Raw genomic sequence first — 21,021 nt, 5'->3', positions numbered from 1 at the left:
CATTATTGTGCCCTAAGATGAATTCTGAAACATATAGAGTTTTATTTTTTATTTATTTATTTAAGTATTAATGATATTATTTTTTAATTATCAGGTATCCGTAGATTAACGCACTACTCTCTCTCTCTCTCCTTACTTCTTTTTCAATGCGTTCCTTCTTTCTTCTTATATTGGGATTTTTATTTTTTATTTGTTTATTTAAGTATTAATAATGTTATTTTTTATCGGGTATCCACACATTAACGCACTACTCTGGTTCGAAAAGAAGAGCTCGATGCTTTTCGCTATTTGGTCTGATTTTTTAGAATGGTACTAATCCGACTGTCAAAAACCGCACCATACTATTTATTAAAGGTTGAACTTTTTCCAATATGGAAGATCACTTTCTGGTCTTCAACGTTAAACTACCAAAACACCAAGCTTCTCATGTTTTACAATTCAAAAAGAAAAAAAAATAAAGAAAGATAATGCTTCCCTGGCGTAATATAGATAAAAACTACGTAGTCGTAATACCCCAAAATGCCAAAAGGCCGATAAGAATAATTAAAGAAGACCCATATAGAAGGAATGAAAAAGAGCATTCTAGAAAATGATCTGCATTGCTTAATAAAATCAAAATAAAACAGACTAACTACATCCTGTTGTTTTACCCAAAAAACTATATCCATTTGTATATTAAAATAAAGGTATAAATCTCCGGAGGCTAGTACATGAAAATATCCAAAATAACATGTTGAACAACCAACACATGAATTGAAGCTCCACCATTTATGAGTTGAAGACCCAACACAAACCATATTTTCCATCACCACAACATCCTACTTCATTTTTCCAAACATGAATCAATTGGAGCTGAAGAATGTTGTTTCTTATGTTGATCCAATGGAATCTCCAAGGCCTACATAATATGCATAAATTATTGTGTTAACATCAACAAGAATCTATAATTAGAAAATAAATGAGAAAATGACATTATTAACCTGCTGAAATTGAAGACCAGCGCAGCTATCAAATGGAAATCCATAACTCATCAATTGAGACATGAAACTTGTTGATTCCTATGAAAAATTTAGGTGTTAATATCAATAGTAATCCATCATTAGAACTGATATGATATAGATCAATAAATTACATTTCATCTTACCTTGTCATGCTCAACATGGGTGCCTTGAGGGAAACCAATAGGTGAGGTGGAATGCTCAACTTGTATAGAACCAATAGAAGAAAATTGGTATGGCATCGAATCCAAATGACTTTTTCCTTGAATTGATTCTTGTTCGCTCCTTCCCAAATTATGGTTATTTTGTCCTGTGATAAAATACAAAAGTTATTTGACTTTCTTTCTCTTATTATTTTTTTTTTTTGTGAAAAATGATATTTTTTGTGTAAACATGAATCAAATATGCAACTATAAAATACCTTTTTTACCAGAGTGTTGTTTAAGTTTTGATGCTTCTTTTTTCTTCTTTTCTCTAGAATACTTATCATTCTGCCACCTGGTCCACCATCATCTCTTTTTTGAATTCCACTTACTTGTTGACACATTGGATTACCACGGACTAAGGCATTTGTTTGAGGCTTCGGTTGTGTTTCTTCACTCAAAATTTTATCTACCTTTTCATGCAACTCTCTTAATTCTTCTGTTACAATTAAGGTAGCCTTCTCACTATTCGCAACCTTGGTTGCAAGCCTAACACTTTGGTGGCACATATTACCATAACGAGAACCTATGATTGCCTTCCCATTATCTTGAAAAACACCTCCATAATTGTTGTTTACAATCCCAATTTTTGCAGATTTTGTCCATCTCTTCAACATATATTGAGGTGGGAGTGTATGCATCTTCCTATGATTAAGTACTTTTACCACATGTCTGCATTGAATGCCCATGAACTCAAATTTTTTACAACTGCATACAAATGTGTTCTTGGAGGAGTCAAATGTGACCAATCTTTCACTATTTTTATAAACTCCAGTAACTTTGTACATGCAATTTGATCCTTCCTCTTCCAAAATGTCACAATCAGAGGCAATCCACCTTTTATATTCCTCTTCAAATATAGCATATATGGTCCTTGTGTATTCTTTGGCAGCTTGCTTCAATATTGGCACATTAGCCCATAATATAGGGAATGTTTGATTGGAGTTGAAATCTTCAGTCAATTCATTTAGGCGTCTCCGTTCCATTGCCTTATCATATCGCTTAAGAAATCTTATAATAGTGTATTTTCTTTTCAAGTATCTTTTAAGAAAAATATTGGTACTTTCATTTCGTTGAGTTGTTGTCATATTAGCACAAAATGATCCTCTTCCATACACCAAAGCCAATTTCTCTCGAATATCAAATAAATTCAATAACCATGTGTTTTCTTCAAGATTGAACTCTATTAGCAACACATTCCAATCTGAAATAAATTCCTCTTCATTTTCAGAACCATATATGACACTCTTAAACCTTTTCTTGAAGCGTTTTGTATAAGCACCACTAAGGTTTTTACCAGCATTAAGGTATATATGCTACAAACAAAGGTGATGACATATTTGTGGCATTACAGTAGCAATAGTTTTCCCTATGGCAGCTTGCTGGTCTGTAAGAATTGTCTTTGGTGCTCGTCCAGACAAAGCTTTTAAAAAAGTTTGAAATAACCAAATAAAAGATTCTTATGTTTCATCCAAAAGTAATGCTGCACCAAAAAAAAAAAATAGTCTGCCCGTGATGATTTACACCAACAAATGGTGCAAATGGCCGACCATACTTATTTGTTTTATAGGTTGCATCAAAACAAACAACATCACCAAAGCAAACGTAATCTTGGACTGACCTTGCATCCACCCAAAAAAAATTAGTCATCTTATCTTCTTGGTCAACTTGTACACTATGATAAAACATTGGATCTTCTAAATGCTTATTTTCCAAATACTCTAATACAACCTTAATATCTCCATCTTTAAGTTCCCCTGTACGCTTCATACGCAATTGATATTTGTAGTCATCTTTTGTAAAGTTGAGATTTTGATACCCTCCAGCTTGTTCACATAAAAAGTCATATCCTTCTGTAGGTGATATCCCAGAATTATCCATTGCTGCAATTTGAATACTATGTGCACGTTCCACGACCCTTTGTGATCTAAGCAGAAATGCTTTCCCCTCTGGTACAAGAGGATGATTGTGCTTACATTCAAGTTCAGTAACTAACCACATCTCATTATTTGTTAGCTTTAGAACCATCCGTGCTTGACAACCAGTTCTTGTAATTGCTCGACTCTTTTTCACATGTTGAGTATGACTATCCACTCGTCGATAACCTTCTTTTGAGCATACAAATCTTTTTAATCGTACAATACCTTTCCGGGTTCTTTCTATCCTTTGTTTTCGAATGCTAAAACCCTTTTTTCTTGCATACAAATTGTAAAAATCATATGCTTGGTCGGTAGAGTCAAACTCTTTGCCAATTGAAGGAACCTCAATTTCTAACTCTTGAATCCCTTTTGAAGTGTATCTATTTCTGCTTGTTTCCTCTTCATGACTCACATTTGAAGGAACTTCAGAAAATACTACTTGTTGGTCATTTAAAGACATAGAATCAATAATATTGCATTCATCATCTGAACCACTTTCACTACTAGTCTCCATAGTAATATCCATCACTATCAAATGCCACTGTAAAGATAGTAGGAAATAGGGATCTATAAGCAACAAAATATACCAAGAATATAAGCAACTATTTTCACTATCAGTTCTCTATACACATTCTTGTATATATGTTTGATAACCTAATGTAGAAACACATTGCAATGCATAATTTCATTCTTGGAATGATCGAGCACCAAATGATTGGAATGATCCATTGTTTCCCACTTGCAAATATTGTGAAAGAAAAAAAATTGTAAAGCCAATAAACAGGAAGAAGGAGATCAATTGGCTTTCCTTATTCCTTGACCAAATTAATTGCATTGACCTGCAACTGAGGGAATACAAATTTTTTAGACTCTAGCTATTGAGTACAATTATCATGGACATTTTTTCTGAGGAGAGGAACTATGTCTTGGAAATGGTTAACATGCTTGATTCTAAAGAAAATAAAAAATATTTTCTGCTTCTTGGAGCCCACTGGACAACCAATAAACTTCCACATGAGAAGCTTCTCTAGGAATTGCCTTGCTGCCCACGGATCTTAGAGTCCTAGACACCCAAAAATCATCCTCTCCTACTATTTAAGTTATCTTCCCAGCCTATCTACTCACCCTCCCCAAAAAGGAAAAAAGAAAAGGAATGATAAAGAAACAAAAATTATGAAGCACTAATTAATGGTCAGCAAACTAATGATAGACTTGCCATCTCACCTCAAACAAAGTAGAACATCGACTTGCTAATATCGGAATTCAAAATTGAAGTAACCAGAGACTAATCAGGTAAAACACCAAAAAGTCCTTTTAATAACCCCTAACAGTGAGTGTTCTTTGACAATTACTCTATTTAATATCGGAATTCAGAATTGAAGTAACACCAAAAAGTCCTTCTAATAAATATAAGCTGCAATAGTCCCCTTAAAATTTAAACAGAGAAATCCAAAGTCGTGAAGGAAGATAGAGAGAGAGAGAGAGAGAAAACTTACAAGTTCTGTCGCATGTAAACATTTGTTTCGTTGCTGATGTCAGTGTTCGTTTGTTACGTTGCTGTAGAGATATGATAATGATGATGGCGGCTATAGAAAGAAGGAACCGCTTTGAAGAAGAAGCAAGAGAGAGAGAAAGAGAGATGGTTGAGATTTTCCAGAAGAGATAAGGAATCGTAGAGAAGAGGTTGTTGTCTTCCTTACGACTCAACAGAAACAACAAAGACAACAACCAGTTCATGCTTTAAGAGAGATCTTTGTCATGTGGTCACTGATTCAACTGAAACTTTGGGCAAATACTAGCAACAACCCTTATCCCTCTTGAATGCAACCAACAAATGCAAGGATCAACAACTAAGAGATTAATGAAAAGAAATCCTGAAATCAGGTCAGGCGATAGTTTTGAAACAACTTGGTTTGCAGGTTTCAATTCATACAGACCATGTAATATTTTGGTACCAACAATCAACTACAGAATAAGGGTTGAGATTTTTCGGCGGATTCACCGGTGGAGTCCTCTTATTTTGAGAATCTTATTATTTATTTATATTATTATTTTAGCATTAATAATATTAGTCCCAGTTAAGTAACCGTTTATAACTCTGTTAGCATAATTAAGAGATTTAACACATGTCAAACATAGAGTGTAAGTGGACTGGGAGTCCCAGTTCACGTAAGTGAACATTCACCGGACTCATTGCAAACCTATAAGGGGAGTGGATTCCATTTTGAGGCATGCATTTACAAAGTTGAATCTGCTACTCATACCATCACCTGGTCGTACATGTGAACATCCAACACTTGTCACTTTTGCTTTCAAATACACCCCTCTTCACCCTTATAACGGCAAGACGTGGGACAAGTGTTGAATACATGTATGACTATGTGTCATATAAGTAGCAGATCCAAACAATTGTTTTTTGCTCTTTTTGTATTATTTTTTTATGCTTCTCTCTTTCTTCCTATTTTGAGTTTTTTGGGGAAATCAATACTCTATGGTCTAAGAGGGTGCATATGGGCACCAATAAGGGGTGGATTTTTGGGATTTCAAAGGGCATGCAGATGTCGTTTCACTTCTCAATGAGTCTAGGTGTAGGAACAATGTGACCAAGGAACATTTTTTTCCTTGAGAGTTTTTTTTTTTTCCTAAGCTTTCTAGAGGTAAATCAGGCAACAATTTCTTTATGTAAATTATTTTTGGGAGAGGGAGAGGGTTGGGTACGCAGCTGCTTGCTGTAGGCTAGCAGCATGCACCAAAAAGAGTGCAAGACACAAGGGTAGGGATCATTTCCATGGATCCAGATCCTCTCTAGTAGCTGGGTTGCCCAAAGCGGCATCCAATGGCTGGGAGAACCCGGAGACACACCACAACACATGACTGGGTCCTCCCAACTGTGGAATGCCTCTCTAGGAAGCCCAGCCACTGGAGAGGATCCCGATTCCATTTCCATTGGGTGGAGATACAAACATAGGTCTAGGCTTTTCACATATTTTTTTTTGGGTTTGTCAAAGAGGTACTAAGGAGTCAGACTAAAAATTTATGAGGATGTGCCAAGCATTTTGGAAGAGCGAAGAGATTTTGTAGTACAACTTTAACGTTTTGAGTAGAGTGTGATCATCATCAGAAGTAAGGCTTAAATGTAGCAGCACTTAAGTGTTTGCTTCATATAAGCACCATATTTAGTTTTGACTGTTGATCTTATCTGAAAAAATCTGAACCATTCTTTCTTTTGAACCGATTACTTGTTACTCGCATTTACCTTCCCAGCTGGGTTTTTGGTCAAATAATACTTGTGCTTCACCCTCGTCCTCTCTTGCCAGGAAGAGAAATTGGTTCAAACCCCTTTCCCGCTGGCACCACCCAATATCGTCACATTACTCTGGTGACTATCCTCTGCATCTACAAGAACCTCCACTTTCCACTACTCTCCTCCCTCTCCAACCACAGTCCCGTCAGGTAGAACATCGTCTCCTGTAGCCTCCTTGGTATCGCTTGGTACATGATCTCTCAAAGTGAGGCGTGGGTGTACACCATATCCTTCATATCATCATAATCCATCCTTCATTTCTCTTATCTCCTTAACTATCTCATCTTCCACTTGATATGGAAAGAAAGCTGATGACCGCTTGAGAGGGGCAAGGCAGAGCGTACCTCTCTGTACCTCTCTGCTTCTGTGTCTTTTCTTCATCTTTATTTCTTGGGTCATGTTTTTCTCTATTGGGTAAATTAACATAGGGTAGCTAACCTTTTTTTTTTTTTTTTTGGTTTTTTAGGTAGAGGGTAGCTAACCTTTCATAAACATGATTTTTGAGTTACCATAGGTTTAAAAAGTGAACTTGGAGGTCCCTTAAGTTTTTAAAATTCAAACTTTTGGAAGTGAATGGAGATAGTTGCAGAGGGAAGAGGATGCTCTGGGTTGGGGCTGGCTGGTGTTTGTGATGGTAGTGGTGATGAAAATGGTGGCGGCGGTGGTTGCAGCGACAGTGGTGGTGGCGGGGGTGCTTATGATTTTCATTTTTGGCCTTGACCGACTAAGATAAAGCTGATGACCAATAGGATTGTAACAGAGGTGTGAAAGAAAAGGCTTGTGCAAAACAAGGAACCGGATGTAAAAGTATAAAACCTTAATAGAGGCATGAGAGCAATCAACGACTTAGATTAATTATCCAAAGATCAACGACATAAATTTAATGTGGTGTTTATATGGAGCAGACACTTAAGCGCTGCCACCGCTCACCTTAGAAGTAATAGAAAATTTGAAAAATATTTGGTTGGTAGCACAGATAGGGTTGAGGACATGTGTGTCTCGGGTATGAATTTTCTATCCATATGAGGGTCCTCCCCACCTGGGTAGGCTTACCAATGAAATGGAAGTGTTTATAGCTAGGTTGGTTAGGATGGAGATTCCGTTTCATTGATAACTATCCAAATGGAGAGGCACCCCACGTAGGTAGAGAATCTGGACTTGGCCCACAAGCTCATCTCGTTAATATGTAAATTTAACGGTACGATCTTACATCTACGGGATAAATCAATATTTGATTTGTTTAGTTATTAGATCATCCCTACTCATATTAGGCTATGTTTGGATAACATCATACCCTCAATGGTTTTTACCCAAAAAAAACCCCCTTAATGGTAAGCTCTTCGAGGAAGTTGCACTATAATCCTTTGGACTGCCTCCACATCTTATATTTTCACTTCATATTCAGCTTGGAAGACGATCCATTCTATTGGGTTCCTTGGGAAACGGTTGTTTAGTTCTTAGGCTATATTCCTTAGCATAGCTTCAGTACTTGTCATGCCCATTCTCGATACTTATCAACTCTTGTTTTCTCCATTCTAGAGTCATCTCCCTCTCCTCGTGATTTTCTTCTTTTTTTTTGTTGGAGTGGGAATGAGGATGTGGAGCACTTTTTTTTTACTGTCCTTTTTCTCTTTCTCCTTGGGTGGGCATCCTCTTGAGGTGTTGGCAGTTTTATAGAAGGCCACTTGCTTTTGATTATGAATGGTGTTGGATTTAGGTTTCTTGTTATGTATGTCTCGAAATTCTTGACCCACAATAAAGATTGACCTACTCCAACATATTTTGGTGGTGATCCGAATGAAAATTTTAATGAGATCTATGATGGTAGTAGATGGCTTGGGGTTGAAGCCCCTGCAATACGGTACTACATGATCTTATGCGACTTGATGGATATACCCGACTTGAAACAATATATATGTTAATTCTATTGTTTTGTTGTGCAAGCAAGTGAGATTTGTGAATTTTCAAGTTAGGATTTCTAGGTGAGAGTTTTTGCTGTGAGTTTGGGTGTTCTTAGGAGATCTCCATTGTAATCTTTTTTCCATTATATAGTGAATCATTTTCAGCTTTGCTCGTGAATGGAACACATCATATTGGTATTTGAACCACAATAAAACTCTATGTCTTGCGTGAATCTGTTTGTTATCTTCATATTTATTGGTTTTTACATTTCTATTAGTGGAAAATTCTTTTGTGATCTCATGGGGAAGATGACTTCTTTTGCTTAATATGCCATGTGTGGTATGAAAGAAACTTGTGGATATGGATTGCCAAAGTCTAAAATGTATCGGCGATCTGGGATTGTATAGCTTTTGATCCATAGGAAGTTGAGGCATGAATCTTTTTGTTGTCCCTGATACCAAGAGAAACTGATTTGGGATTGTATAGCTTTTGATCCATAGGAAGCTGGGGCATAAACCATTTTGCGGTCCCTGATTCCAAGAGAAACTTAGGGTGGAAACAGAGGTTACTATCCCACTCAGGGAGGGAGGTTATGATAAAATCAGTTGCTCTCTCGATGAACAATTACGCAGCCTCTCACTTCATATTGCCAGCATCCCATCATTCTACTTTAAGAAGTGCTCTTACTCACTTTTATTGGGGTGACTCAGAGGGGAAGAACAACATTTGCTGAATTTCTTGGAAGAGACTATGCCAGTCAAAGAATAGAGGAGGTTTGGGATTTCGAGATCCATCCACTCAAAACAAATCTCTCTTGGGGAAGCTAGCTTGGAGGTTATGGCAACAACCAAATTCACATTGGGCGATTCACATGAAGTAGATTTATTATCCCAACTCTAATTTCCTTGAAGCATGCTTGGGTTCTAGCCGTTCTTGGGCGTGGAGGGGGATTTTAGAGGGGAGGAAGGTCCTCTTGGATGGCCTTATTTAGATTGTAGGAGGTGGAGAAAGCATTAGTGCCTTGGAGGATAAATGGATTCCAGCCTCTCCGAATCATGGCCTTAAGCACTTTTATTCTAACCCTACTCTTAATGGAATGCTGGTGTCGGACTTGATTGACCATTCATCAGGAAGTTGGAAATTGGACATGCTCAATAGTTTATTTCACTCGGAGGACACAACAGCTATTATGAAGATTAGCCTTAACATGTTTAGTCAACCTGATCGGAGAGTGTGGGGAGGTGCTCCAAATGGTATCTACACGACTAAGAGCGCTTATCACTTCCTTTGCACTCAATGGGACCTCATGGAACTTGCATCCACGGCCATCTTCTTCCACCTCTATGCCTAGGCTTTCCCCTGATGTTGATTGGAAGCTAGTTTGGACGTGCCATAGCCCTCCCAAAATCCAGAACTTCTTATGGCGGGCTTGTTCTGATGGTATCGCTACAGGTGCGGCCCTTCTCAAAAGAAAAGATCCTCTTGACCCATCTTGCCATAGGTGCGGTGCTTCTATTGAGACCACAACCCACTTACTTTTGGAGTGCCCTTTTGCGAGAGCCATTTGGTTTCGATGTCGGTTATCCTTCACCCCAGCTCAACACAATCCCAGTCTTCAGAATCTTATTCAGCATTGGGGTGCTATTTCAGCCTCAAACAAAGAGTTGGGTCGGGAAGTTTTAGGCCTTGGTTCGTTCATTTGTTGGGCTCTTTGGAAAGCTAGAAATGCCTTGCTCTTTCAAAGCAAAGACCTCTTTCGCTTAGAGGTTATTCATTATGCTGAATCACAATTCGACGAGTTCTTAGAGATTCACTTCGATTAAGAAGTGCTCATCTACTGCTCTCTTTCCCCAACAAAGAAGCTCGCGAATCCTGGAATCTCAAGGGTCACATCAAGATGGTGCCTATGGGTAAAGGGTTTACCATTTTTCAGTTTGAGAAAGAGGCGGACATGGCATCCATCTGGAAGAGAAACCCTGTGAAGGTGGGAAGGCAGCTCGTGTGTTTTCACCACTGGTGCCCAGATTTCAGTATACATGAAAAACCAGTTAAAAAAAATCTTGTTTGGGTGAGGTTTCCAGACTTGCCACTAGAATACTGGCACGAGAAGGTGTTACTGACAATGGCTAAGGCTGCGGGCCGCCCGGTGGCTCTTGATCATCGCATGAAGACTGTAATGTACGGGAACTATGCTCGAGTCCTATTGGAGATGGATGCGGGATCTGCAAGACCTGAGGAAATTCAGGTAGAGTGACGGTAGCCAGGAACTGCAAACTTGTTCTGGTTTGAGTAGAAATTGCTCTACGAGGACTTAATGGAGCAGTGTGGATTTTGTACAAAAGTGGGACATGTCCTATCTGATTATAAAGAGAAGAAGATAGTAGACTTGAGAGCTCGTTGGATGGAGCCTAATCAAGGAGTCCCAGGAGCAGTATATGTCAATGACTCTCCTAGGGGAACAGTGGTGCCTTCCACCTTTTCTTCTTCACGTCGATCTCAGCATCATGATGCTCGTGATGCCGGTAAAGATGGGGCCACCTTACACGGTGGTAGGGAGGAGGCATTGGGGGCTGTTGAACCGACCATGGAGGAGAGAGAAAGTGACAGGGAGGACTCTCCTATTTTGGAAAGTTCCTTAAACATGGCAAGTGGGGGCGTTGAGACTCCTAGGGAGGATATGACGCCTCCATCAAGGAGACCTTCTCTTTTGGGATCCAATGTGAATTCTCTTTCCACAAATAATAGGAATTCAAATCAACATGAGATTCCAAATTTTGAAATTGCTAACAATCTGCATGGAGATCCTCAGTTGGAGGTTGTGCTCGGTTTGAGTATAGAAGTGGGTCAGGCAGCAGTGGGTATGGATCTTGGACATACCCAAGGTCCTATCAATCGGACCTATGGATCTTGGATCGGCAGCAGCCCTGATGCCAATGATCAGCACCTTGAGACTGTGCGTAGGAGCATGCGTGTTGCCACCCATGATGGTTCCAATCGCGACGATGCTCACGAGGCGGTTGCAATGGTAGATTCAGCGGCTGTGGCAAGGGAAGAGGGGCAGCAAGGCTGGGTGAGAATGCAAAGAAAGAAGGGAAAACAGGTGCAGAAAGTGGGTCGACCAGCTAGAGTTGACCAAATGCCAACATCTAGGCATCCATGAAAGTCCTCTTTTGGAACGTCCACAGAATTAAGAAGGCATTAGCTAGGATTGCCTTGTTGAAGATAGCCCGTGAGAATTCTCCTGATATCATTTGTATGGCCGAGCCAATGGTGTCTACGAATAAATTTCCAAAGAGCCTTTTTAGTAAAATCGGTTTCGCGACTGATTTTATTCATAATGAAAGGGTTGACGCGCATCCAAACCTTTGGATATGTGGAAGCAAGGGCTAAGGAACCCATTAATATCCTCCATGTCAGAGCAGCAGTTGTCAGTCCAGGTGGAGTAGAATGGTAGAATGCTTAGGACCCGTTTGATAACGTTTCTGCCGTTTTTGTTTCAAGAAATGGAAGAAACATAAATTTCCGTTTCTAGAAACAGAAACGGAATTGAAGGTGTTTGATAAGTCATGTTTTTAGAAGTCGATGGTAACCAGTGAAAGAATTGCCACAAGTCGTTTCTAGAAACGGCGAAACAAGTTCAACTTGTTTCGCCTGGGTCATTTCTTGAACCATAAATAAGTAAAAATTTCTATTTCTATTTCTAAAAATAAGTGAAATGAAACAGTTTTATCAAACGCTTTTTGCTCCGTTTCTGCTGTTTCTAGAAATAGAAACGGCAGAAACATGTTTCTTGAAACGTTATCAAACGGGCCCTTAATGTCTCTATGGTGCACACAAAATGCCACAGAGTAGAAAGGAGGTCTCTATGGATGGATTTAGTTTCTGGTGGTTCAGGAGCGCCAAGAATGATTATTGGGGATTTTAACGCAACCATTTATGATCCCGAGAGACGAAGGCAAGGAAGATTCTCTGTTGGCACAGCCTCTTAGTTCGGCACCATGGTTGATGCTTTAGCTTTGATCCAAATCCCTTCCTCAGGAAGAAAATTTACTTGGACTAATAACCGAAGAAGGGGTAATGTTGTTGCGGTTCTTGATAGAACTTTTGTGAATGAAGAGTGGATGAAGATCTTTGACGATTGCATTCAAAAGGTGCTGATCCGTGTTGCATCAGACCATGCTCCTCTGATGGCCTGCTCGATTTCTTCTATTAAGCCCTAAAACTGCCCTTTTAGGCTAAATTCTTTTTGGATGGATCACCATCAATTTTTAGATGTGATAAAAGAAGCTTGGCGTAATAGCTTCTCAGGATCACCCCCTTTCATCCTTGCGCAGAAGCTGAAGGCTCTGAAGCCTATTATTAGATCCTGGTCTAGGGAAGCCTTCCCTAATCTGGATCAGGATGTGATTACATCCAAGGCTGAGCTGGAGAATATTCAAAGAAGCATTGAGGAGGAGGGCCTCACTGAGCAGCTTTTTGATTAGCAAGCCGATGCCAAGACCAAATACTGGAAAGCAATGGAAAACCAGGAGAAATTGTGGCTTAAAAAATCTAGGGTAAGATGGCTTAAGGAAGGAGACAGGTGTTCCAGATTTTTTCACGTCATGACCAAGATCAAGAGATCCAAAAACGCTATTAGATGGATCACTACTGAGGATGGAGTTGATATCAGTGATCGAGATCAGATGGGATCCTATTTGGTAGAATTTTATGAGACATTTCACAAGAAAGTAGACCTGGAGGATCACCCCTAGATTTTTAACTGCATTCCCAGAATTCTTCAGGATTCGGACCAAGTGATGCTGGATGCCATTCCCTCTGAAGAGAAGATCAAGAGAGCGGTGTGGGACCTCGATCCAGACAGCTCTCCAGGACCTGATGGCTTCACGGGAGTGCTCTTCAAAAAATGCTGGGATATAATCCATGACAATGTCTACAGAGCAGTCAAGGGATTTTTTTATCAGGTATTCTTCCCATGGTATTAATAATAATTTCTTGTTATTAATTCCTAAGGTGGAGGGGGCCAAATCTCTTGACAAATTCCGCCCATTATATATGGGGAATTTTTTTTGCAAAATCCTATCTAAAATAATGGCCTCTCGTATCTCTAGTGTTTTGCCAAAAAATATTTTGCAAGAGCAGGGAGCCTTTCAGAAAGGAAAGCTTATTCAGACAAATATCTGTCTAGCTTCAGAATTGGCAAACTTAATGAGGCAGACCTCTAGAGGAGGCGATCTTGGACTCAATGTAGACATCAAAAAGGCGTTTGACACTATCTCTTGGGATTTTCTATTCCAAGTGCTCAAACGGTTTGTTTTCTCTAAAAAAATGATTGGCTGGATTCATACCTTGCTTCAGTCGGCCAGGATTTCAGTGCTCCTAAATGGCGGTCCTGTGGGTTTTTTCGAAGTCAGCAGAGGGCTTCATCAAGGAGATCCCATCTCCCCCATCCTATTCATTATTGTCGAGGAGGTTCTCTATCGTGGCATGAGTGACTTAGCTGCTAAATCTCAGATAAAGCCACTATCGGGTCCTCGTGGTGCTGATGTCCCTACGCATCTCTTATTTGCCGATGACGTCTTCATTTTCATGAACGCTTCTAAGACGTACGTTAGAAATTTGAAGTCCTTCCTTGCTATGTATCAAAAATGCTCTGGGCAATTTTTTAATTTAGAGAAAAGCAAGTTGTTCTTGGGGAAAATTCCTTCAATAAGGAAGCAGTGGATTGCAGAAGAGTTGGAAATTCCTTGCTGCAACTTCCCAAAAAAAAAATACCTGGGGGTTGAGATCTTCCAAGGCCGAGTGAAAAGAGACCCCCTTCTCCCTGTTATGGACAAAATTAAAGCCAAGCAGGCTGGCTGGAAGGGGAAACTTTTGTCCATGGCAGGGAGAGTTGAACTTGTAAAGTCTGTCATCTCTGGAATGTCATTGCACAACTTTTCAGTTTACTGGTGCCCTACTCCCTTAATCAAGAATCTTGAAAAGTGGATGAGGAATTATATATGGACTAGTGAGATAGACTCTTCTAAGGCTACCACTGTCAAATGGGATACAATTTGTAAACCCAAGGACGAGGGGGGTCTTGGCATCAGAAGGTTGTGTGAGGTTAATATGGTTTTAATTGCCAAACTAGCATGGTCAATCAAGGCAGAAGATTCCCAGCTGAGCAGACTGCTTCGACCAAGGTTTTTATCTCACTCAGGTCTTCTTGGATGCTCTTATAGGTGCTCTTCCATTTGGCTAGGTATAAGAAGAATGTGGAAATTTATTTCAAACAATGAGAGATGGATCAGGTAGCGGAAGAAAAATAAATTTCTGGAATGATAACTGGCTTGGGCCTAAACCCATAGGGATTCTCTCTGATTTGAATGAAGAGCTTTTCTCAAACCTTGATCAAACTGTGACTGACTTTATTGTTGATGGGTCTTGGGCGCTGCCTCTAGTGCAATCTGATTTTATTGTAGAAATCTTTCAAAGGATAGAGGCTTTCAAGCTACCCTCTCTCCCTATGGAGGATAGATGCGTGTGGAGCATAGACTCTATGGGGACCTTCTCAGTCAATTCGGCATGGAACGACTTGAGGTCCTCTAAACCCAAGGTTCCTTGGTCCTCTTTTGTTTGGAGCAAGCATATTCCACCAAGACTATCCATTCAGGGCTGGCGCTTGATCCATGGGAAAATCCCAACTAATGATCAAATTCAAGCAAACGGTATCCATTTCCCATCTCACTGTGACCTATGTGGCTCCAACTCTGAATCCATATGCCACTTGTTTCTTGCTTTCAGGTTTTCCTCTGACTTATGGAAAATGATTGTTGGTCTTTTTAACTTGACATGGTCTTCTAAAGCTTCAATAATTGATTTGGTGTCTTGGTGGAAAAACAAAGCTAAAAATTGGCCCCTCAAAGAGGCTTGGGTGATTGCCTTGTTCTCTTCTCTGGCTGTAATCTGGCAAGAAAGAAACCAAAGGCGTTTTGAAGGGATGAAAAGAAGTTTAGACATGATTTTTAGCAATATTAAAGGGGACATTCAATTTATATCTAGCAGCCGAAAATTTTATCCCAGATCTGTTGAGGACATTACCTTGTGTAGAAGACTGCATCTCTCTACGTCCTCTCATTGCTCAAATCCTATCCTAAAAGTTCACTGGTGCAAGCCCATGCGTGGTTGGGTGAAACTTAACACAGATGGCTGCTCTTTGGGTAACCCAAGGCATGCAGGAGTGGGAGGTGTATTCAGAGATCATGATGGTAGAATGCTGTTCTGCTATCACATTTTTCTATATGTCACTGACAGTTTCTCGGCTGAGATTTGGAATATAATTAAGGGGATTTCTCTTGCTCGCGAAAGCAATTTTAATCACCTTTGGATAGAGTTAGATTCCTCTGCAGCGGTTGGCCTATTCCACCATAGGCTTATTCTTTGGTTTGTTTGTCAAGAATGGAGCCACCTTCTCAGTTATTTAAATAACATTACTTGGAAGATCTCGCATTGTTTCAGGGAAACTAATCCGATTGCAGATTATTTGGCCAAAGAAGCAGCCAAGACTGGGACCTCTTATGACGATGTGATCCTCCCTCATCGCATCATGAGCGAGTTGTTTTTAGATGAGGCAGGAAGAACGAGATTTAGATTTATGAGATAATGGAAGTGAGTCTCTGCTGATGGCAATGCCGAAGGTGGAGGCCCGCTTCTGGCTCTTAGGTTGTATTATATTTTTTCCCTTTTCTTCTCTTTTTTAATACATATTCTGACCTTCTAGCGAAAAAAAAGGCTCTCATAATGCCTTCCATAAGGTCCTCCAACTCTGCTTCGAAGATCTCTTTCATGCCAAGAAAGACATTGAAAGAGAAAACTATCTTACCCAAGTTATCTTGTAGAACCCTTCCTGCACCATCTTTGCCTGGAATCAGCTTGATCTAGTTCCCCAACGGTTTGCACCATGAAATCTCCACCAGAGGATAGGTGAGGCTTGGTTCAATTGCCAGATCGAGTCTCCTCCAACATATGACATCTTTCACAATTCTCACAACCCCTTTTGTTTGCATCTTAAGCATCCCAATCCCTTTCCTGAACGTTTCAAAGATTTGAGCCGTCTTTCTGCACTTGCCATCGTATCGTCTATTATTCCTTTCCCAAAGTATATTAGACATAATAATAACAAAACCGATTGTCCAGGGTTCCTTCAGATTTATAGCTCTTAATTTTCTTTTCCACCATATTAGAAAATCTTCCTAAGAAGAGTGTCTTTGCCAGACCAGGCCAAAGAAGTCTAAGAAGTTCTTCCAAATTTCCAGTCAAAATGAACACTGAAGAAAGATGTGATTTGAACTCTCAACTGCCTCTCCACACAAGTTGCATATCGAGGCAAGGGGAACTCCTTTCCTCATAATCATCTCATTTATTGGGATCTTCCCATGCGCTAGTCTCCAGTCAAAAGCAACTGACGAGGCCAAAGCTTTTTGCACCACATAATAGATTTTCAGACAATGGGAGCATTAGTAGAGACATCAATATGGATGGGATTTTCGCCTTTCATTAGGGCTAGGACGATCATTTTGCACTAACTGTATCTGAACGCAGGGATCACGCTGCCTTTTAAGCTTATTTTTCCCTTTAAATCATTAATCATGTCATAAATTATAATGGGCTATTTTGTAGAAGGTTCCTCCTTTCTTCCAGCCTTTTTTAGATTCTTTTTTTTTTTTTTTTCTTTTTTTTTTTTAACCAAGGTGTCCAGGCTAGTTTACATGCGATCTGAGACCGTGCGTCTATCCACACAATCCCCAATTAGTCCGAACTATCTGGGCAACCCACGGATAGGTAATGAATTTTTCCTTTTAGGTAAAAATGCAATTTTTTTTTTTAACAGAATAGAACTTAGAACCACACACTTCCTGAGGTGAAGGTCCCTTGCCAACTCGACTACCCCTTGTGGTTAAAAGAAGTGGCCCCAAAGAGATAAGAGCAATCGAACCTAAAACCACACGTTTCTTGAGATGAAGATCCCTTACCAACCCCGCTACACCCCCTTGGGTCAGAAAAATTAATTTGTGATGTCCAAAAAATCACCATATTGCTTCAACTTGGGACCTTTCCATTAAGTTGATCTCCCTCCCCTGTAGTCTCCCCAAACTTTTGTTCCGCAGCCTTGAGTTGTGTGATACATCTTGTTGGTATTAGTGTGGTTGTTCCTTTTTCCTAGGGCTTGTTTTTATATTCGTTTTTCATGAGTTATTTGAAAAAGAAAAAAAGAAAAAGTGCCGAGGGGTGAGAAAACCATAAAATAATTTGAAATACTATCACTAGCTTCTAGCCATGGCTCAAAGTTTTATTGAAATGTGGACACGGGACTGTTGGAGCCTTGGAGGTACCATGTCTTATATCTTCTCATTATTGAAAGGAGGGTTAATAGGTTAAATCCAACCATAACAAGGGGAGCTTCTAGATTTCTCTCACAGGTAAAACAAAGCAGAAGTTGGTGTTGATCATCCAAAAGTCATGTGTATTGCTCATCACGTGTTGGGCTTATCCCTTGTGTTCTTCGCCATTAAACCAGTTTCTGAAGATTTGGATTGACTTTAAACCATTTATATGTTCTAATATGTCATTTGCAGATTTTGTGAGGCAAATGCCTTATATTCCTACAATTCCTAACCCTGATGATCTCATGATTCGAAGCTCAAAGTACATGCAGGCCCTCCATTTTGTTTTATTGAACACTTTGTACAGGCCTTTTACTTGCATAGAATTCCATGCTAGGATGTTTCCAGAGATTAAGGCCGTTGGGTGAATAAAAACGATGCTTTGTATCGAAAATGGAAATTTCAGTTTCTATGTCAAAATGTTTTTTTTTTTTTTGAACGAATCTGGAATGACGGAACTACCTTTTGTCATTCCGTCAATTCTTGTTTTTAGCGGTTTTTTTTTCTTCACTTTGTTGTTAAAAAAAAACCATTAATACACCAAACGCTTTATTCCGTTTTTTTTCGTTCCCATAGAACAAAAAAACTCCAAAAACATTTTTCTGAAATATTACCAAATGCAGCCTAAGACACATGCCACAAATTAAAACTAGGTTAATTGGAGATCTTCACGCTAGGAGACACCCAAATCAGAAGATTATAGAAAGACTTAAGTTCCAAACGTCTCATCGTGTTCCTTTGACAAATCTGTTGACTAATTGATCTTTTTCCTTTTGTTTTCTTCAACCTCCAAGAATCTTTCCTTTGCCTATTACTGTCGTTTGTGGCCTCGCATGGCTCAGCGCCTACTATTGACTCAATGCATCAGTGTAAACTTGCAGTTAATTCTATAAAATAATTTTTCATTTTACACACACAACGCATGTGATATTCATTGTTCATTGAAGAAAAATGATGGGATATTTCAATTTAACAAATCTAGAGTTCTATATCAATGTCAAGTTGGGTCTGGAGACTTTTATTTAAATTTTCCAAGTGAGTGGAAGACGTGGATAATTATTTTCCAATGAGGAGTATGAAGACTAAATAAAAGTCTATATCATTGTTCATAAAATTTTCCAATGAAATTTTATGAACAATGACATCATACTCCTCATTAAAATAAAAGTCTTCATACTCCTTGGAAATTTTTATGTCAAGTTGTTCTACTATCACATTAATGCATATATATTCCCTGACTCATTATAAGATCTAAGATATCTTCTTTTTTTATTTTTTTTTATTTTTTATAGTTAGGAAAGTGATATATTAAGAAGAATGAATGAAATACAAGGAACCCAAAAGAGCATAAACACACAGAAAAAAAAAAAATCGATACCCTACTCCACCTTCAGCATTGCCATCAGCAGAGAAGAAAAAAAAAATAATAATAATTATCACTACCTTCTAATCATGGCACAAGTTATTCTGAAATGTGAACATTGCAATGTTAGAGATACAATGTCTTGTATTTCGTCAGATGTACTTCAGTGATGTGCATCTACGTAGGTTTTCTGTAAATTAATAGTAATAGTACATTCTCTGTAATTTGAGAGAGACGTGAGGATGAAAGTCTGTAACTTTATTCTCCATTGATAGTGAAGTAAATCTTATCTTTTTCTTCGCTAAAGATTCAAAAATTTTCATTAAGAAGGGGAAACAATACAAAAACAGCGATAGAGATTTTTAAACCCCCACCTTCGGCATGGCCATCAGCAGGGGGGAAAAATTCAATGACATTAATCTAAATCTATGTCTAGATAATGCATCCAAAGCAATTTCAGAATGTATTTGCGCAGGAAAAGACGCCGGGTAGCTTGAAGTCTTTGATTTAGCTGCCTCTCTGGCTAGAAAATCCGCCATAACGTTAGCTTCCCAAAAGTAGTGAGTGCCTTTCCAAGGGATAGACTCAAGGAAAGAAATACACGAGATCTAGTCCTAATAAATATACCATGGAATGGATCGTGCCTAAGCTGCCAGAACAACTACTGCAGAGTCAGATTCAATCCACAGGGAGAGCGCTTTTTTGTCCTTCGCCGTCAAAATGCCCTCAATAAGAGCTCTACATTCTGTAATATAATTTGTCCAAAGACCCAGGAATTTTTTAAATAACCCAATGATACCTCCGTTGTGATCTCTGAGGACTCCTCCCGCTCTGAATTTTCCAGGATTTCCTAGAGAGTAGCCATCGACGTTCAACTTGAACCAGCCTCGAGAATGAGTGCACCAAGTCACCTCTAGCATATGAGGGTGATTCTTTGGGGATACCTTAATTCCAAGGCGATAGCAGCAGAGGAGATCGCTGGCAGTGTTTATGATGCCCTGAATTTGGAAGGGAGAATGATGAGTACCATCATGGTATCTTTTGTTTCTTTCCCTCCAAATATTGTCCAAAATCACCACAAGCCCTATGGTCCAAGGATCTTTTACCAACTTGGTTCTTTTCCTAATCCACCACAGGGTTAATTGATGAAGATCAACAGGGCTAGGCCAGGTTATACCAAAACAGTCCAAAATTTTTTTCCAGATGTCCACAAAGAAAAGCAGGATAAGAAGATGTGGTTGAATGTTTCAACTTCTAATCCATAGAGACAACACTTAGAGGCCAAGGAAATGCCTTTAAGGGTAATAATATCATCTGTGGGGATTTTTCTATGCATCAATCGCCACCCAAAAATGGATTGACGTGGTTGAAGAGATTTGTTCCAAACTAGAAATAGCCAAGGAACCTTGAGATTCCTCTTTCTTATTTCATTCCAAGCAGAGAAGGAAGAAAAAACACCTGAGGAAGTCCCACTCCAGAAATATCGATCTAAAGTAAATCTTATCTCTCAATAAACGGAAATGATATTATCAAACCACATAAATCCTTATATTATATAATTATTTATAAATAATTTTCATTCCTTTCTACATCGTAGATTTTCGTTTTTTACAAATGATTTGGTGGCTCTTACTATCAATTTGCCGTGCTATCGTGGGGACCTAGATTTCTTTCCTAAGTATAACAAAGCAGAAGTTGGTCGCTCACATTCAACTCGAGGAAAAACAACTTAAATTACTATCAATGGAGTTTCAAATTGTCTCAACGTGTTCCTCAGGCAAATTCCTTTCCTTTTGTTTTCCCTCCCTCCTGGCTTCGCATGGCTCAATGTGTACTATTGACTTCATCCATCACTGTAAACTTACATGTTAATTCTACAGAACAAATATTGCATTTTTTTTTTTTTT

At 39.1% G+C, this 21,021-nt stretch overlaps 1 protein-coding gene across 1 annotated transcript; it reads right to left on the bottom strand.

Annotated features, from left to right (window-relative positions):
* Positions 1 to 823: 823 nt before the first annotated feature.
* Positions 824 to 3,646, bottom strand: LOC122059124 (protein FAR1-RELATED SEQUENCE 1-like). Its single transcript, XM_042621814.1, has 4 exons — positions 2,726 to 3,646; positions 1,534 to 2,517; positions 981 to 1,058; positions 824 to 898 (listed from the first exon to the last, which is right to left on the bottom strand). Exons 1-4 carry the CDS (start codon positions 3,644 to 3,646, stop codon positions 824 to 826), a joined length of 2,058 nt encoding a protein of 685 aa, XP_042477748.1.
* Between the last annotated feature and the right edge of the window lie 17,375 nt (positions 3,647 to 21,021).

The sequence above is a fragment of the Macadamia integrifolia genome, chromosome 13 (genome assembly GCF_013358625.1).
Source record: "Macadamia integrifolia cultivar HAES 741 chromosome 13, SCU_Mint_v3, whole genome shotgun sequence".
In the NCBI taxonomy this organism is placed as follows: Eukaryota; Viridiplantae; Streptophyta; class Magnoliopsida; order Proteales; family Proteaceae; genus Macadamia; species Macadamia integrifolia.
This window is presented reverse-complemented; position numbering and strand designations above follow the sequence as displayed.

Coding starts and splice junctions, on each gene's coding strand:
- LOC122059124 (XM_042621814.1), bottom strand. CDS start 3,646: ATGGATATTACTATGGAGACTAGTAGTGAAAGTGGTTCAGATGATGAA. Junction 1,059..1,533: donor GTAATCCAATGTGTCAACAA/GTAAGTGGAATT, acceptor AATTTTTCATAG/GAATCAACAAGTTTCATGTC. Junction 899..980: donor CTGGTCTTCAATTTCAGCAG/GTTAATAATGTC, acceptor CATATTATGTAG/GCCTTGGAGATTCCATTGGA.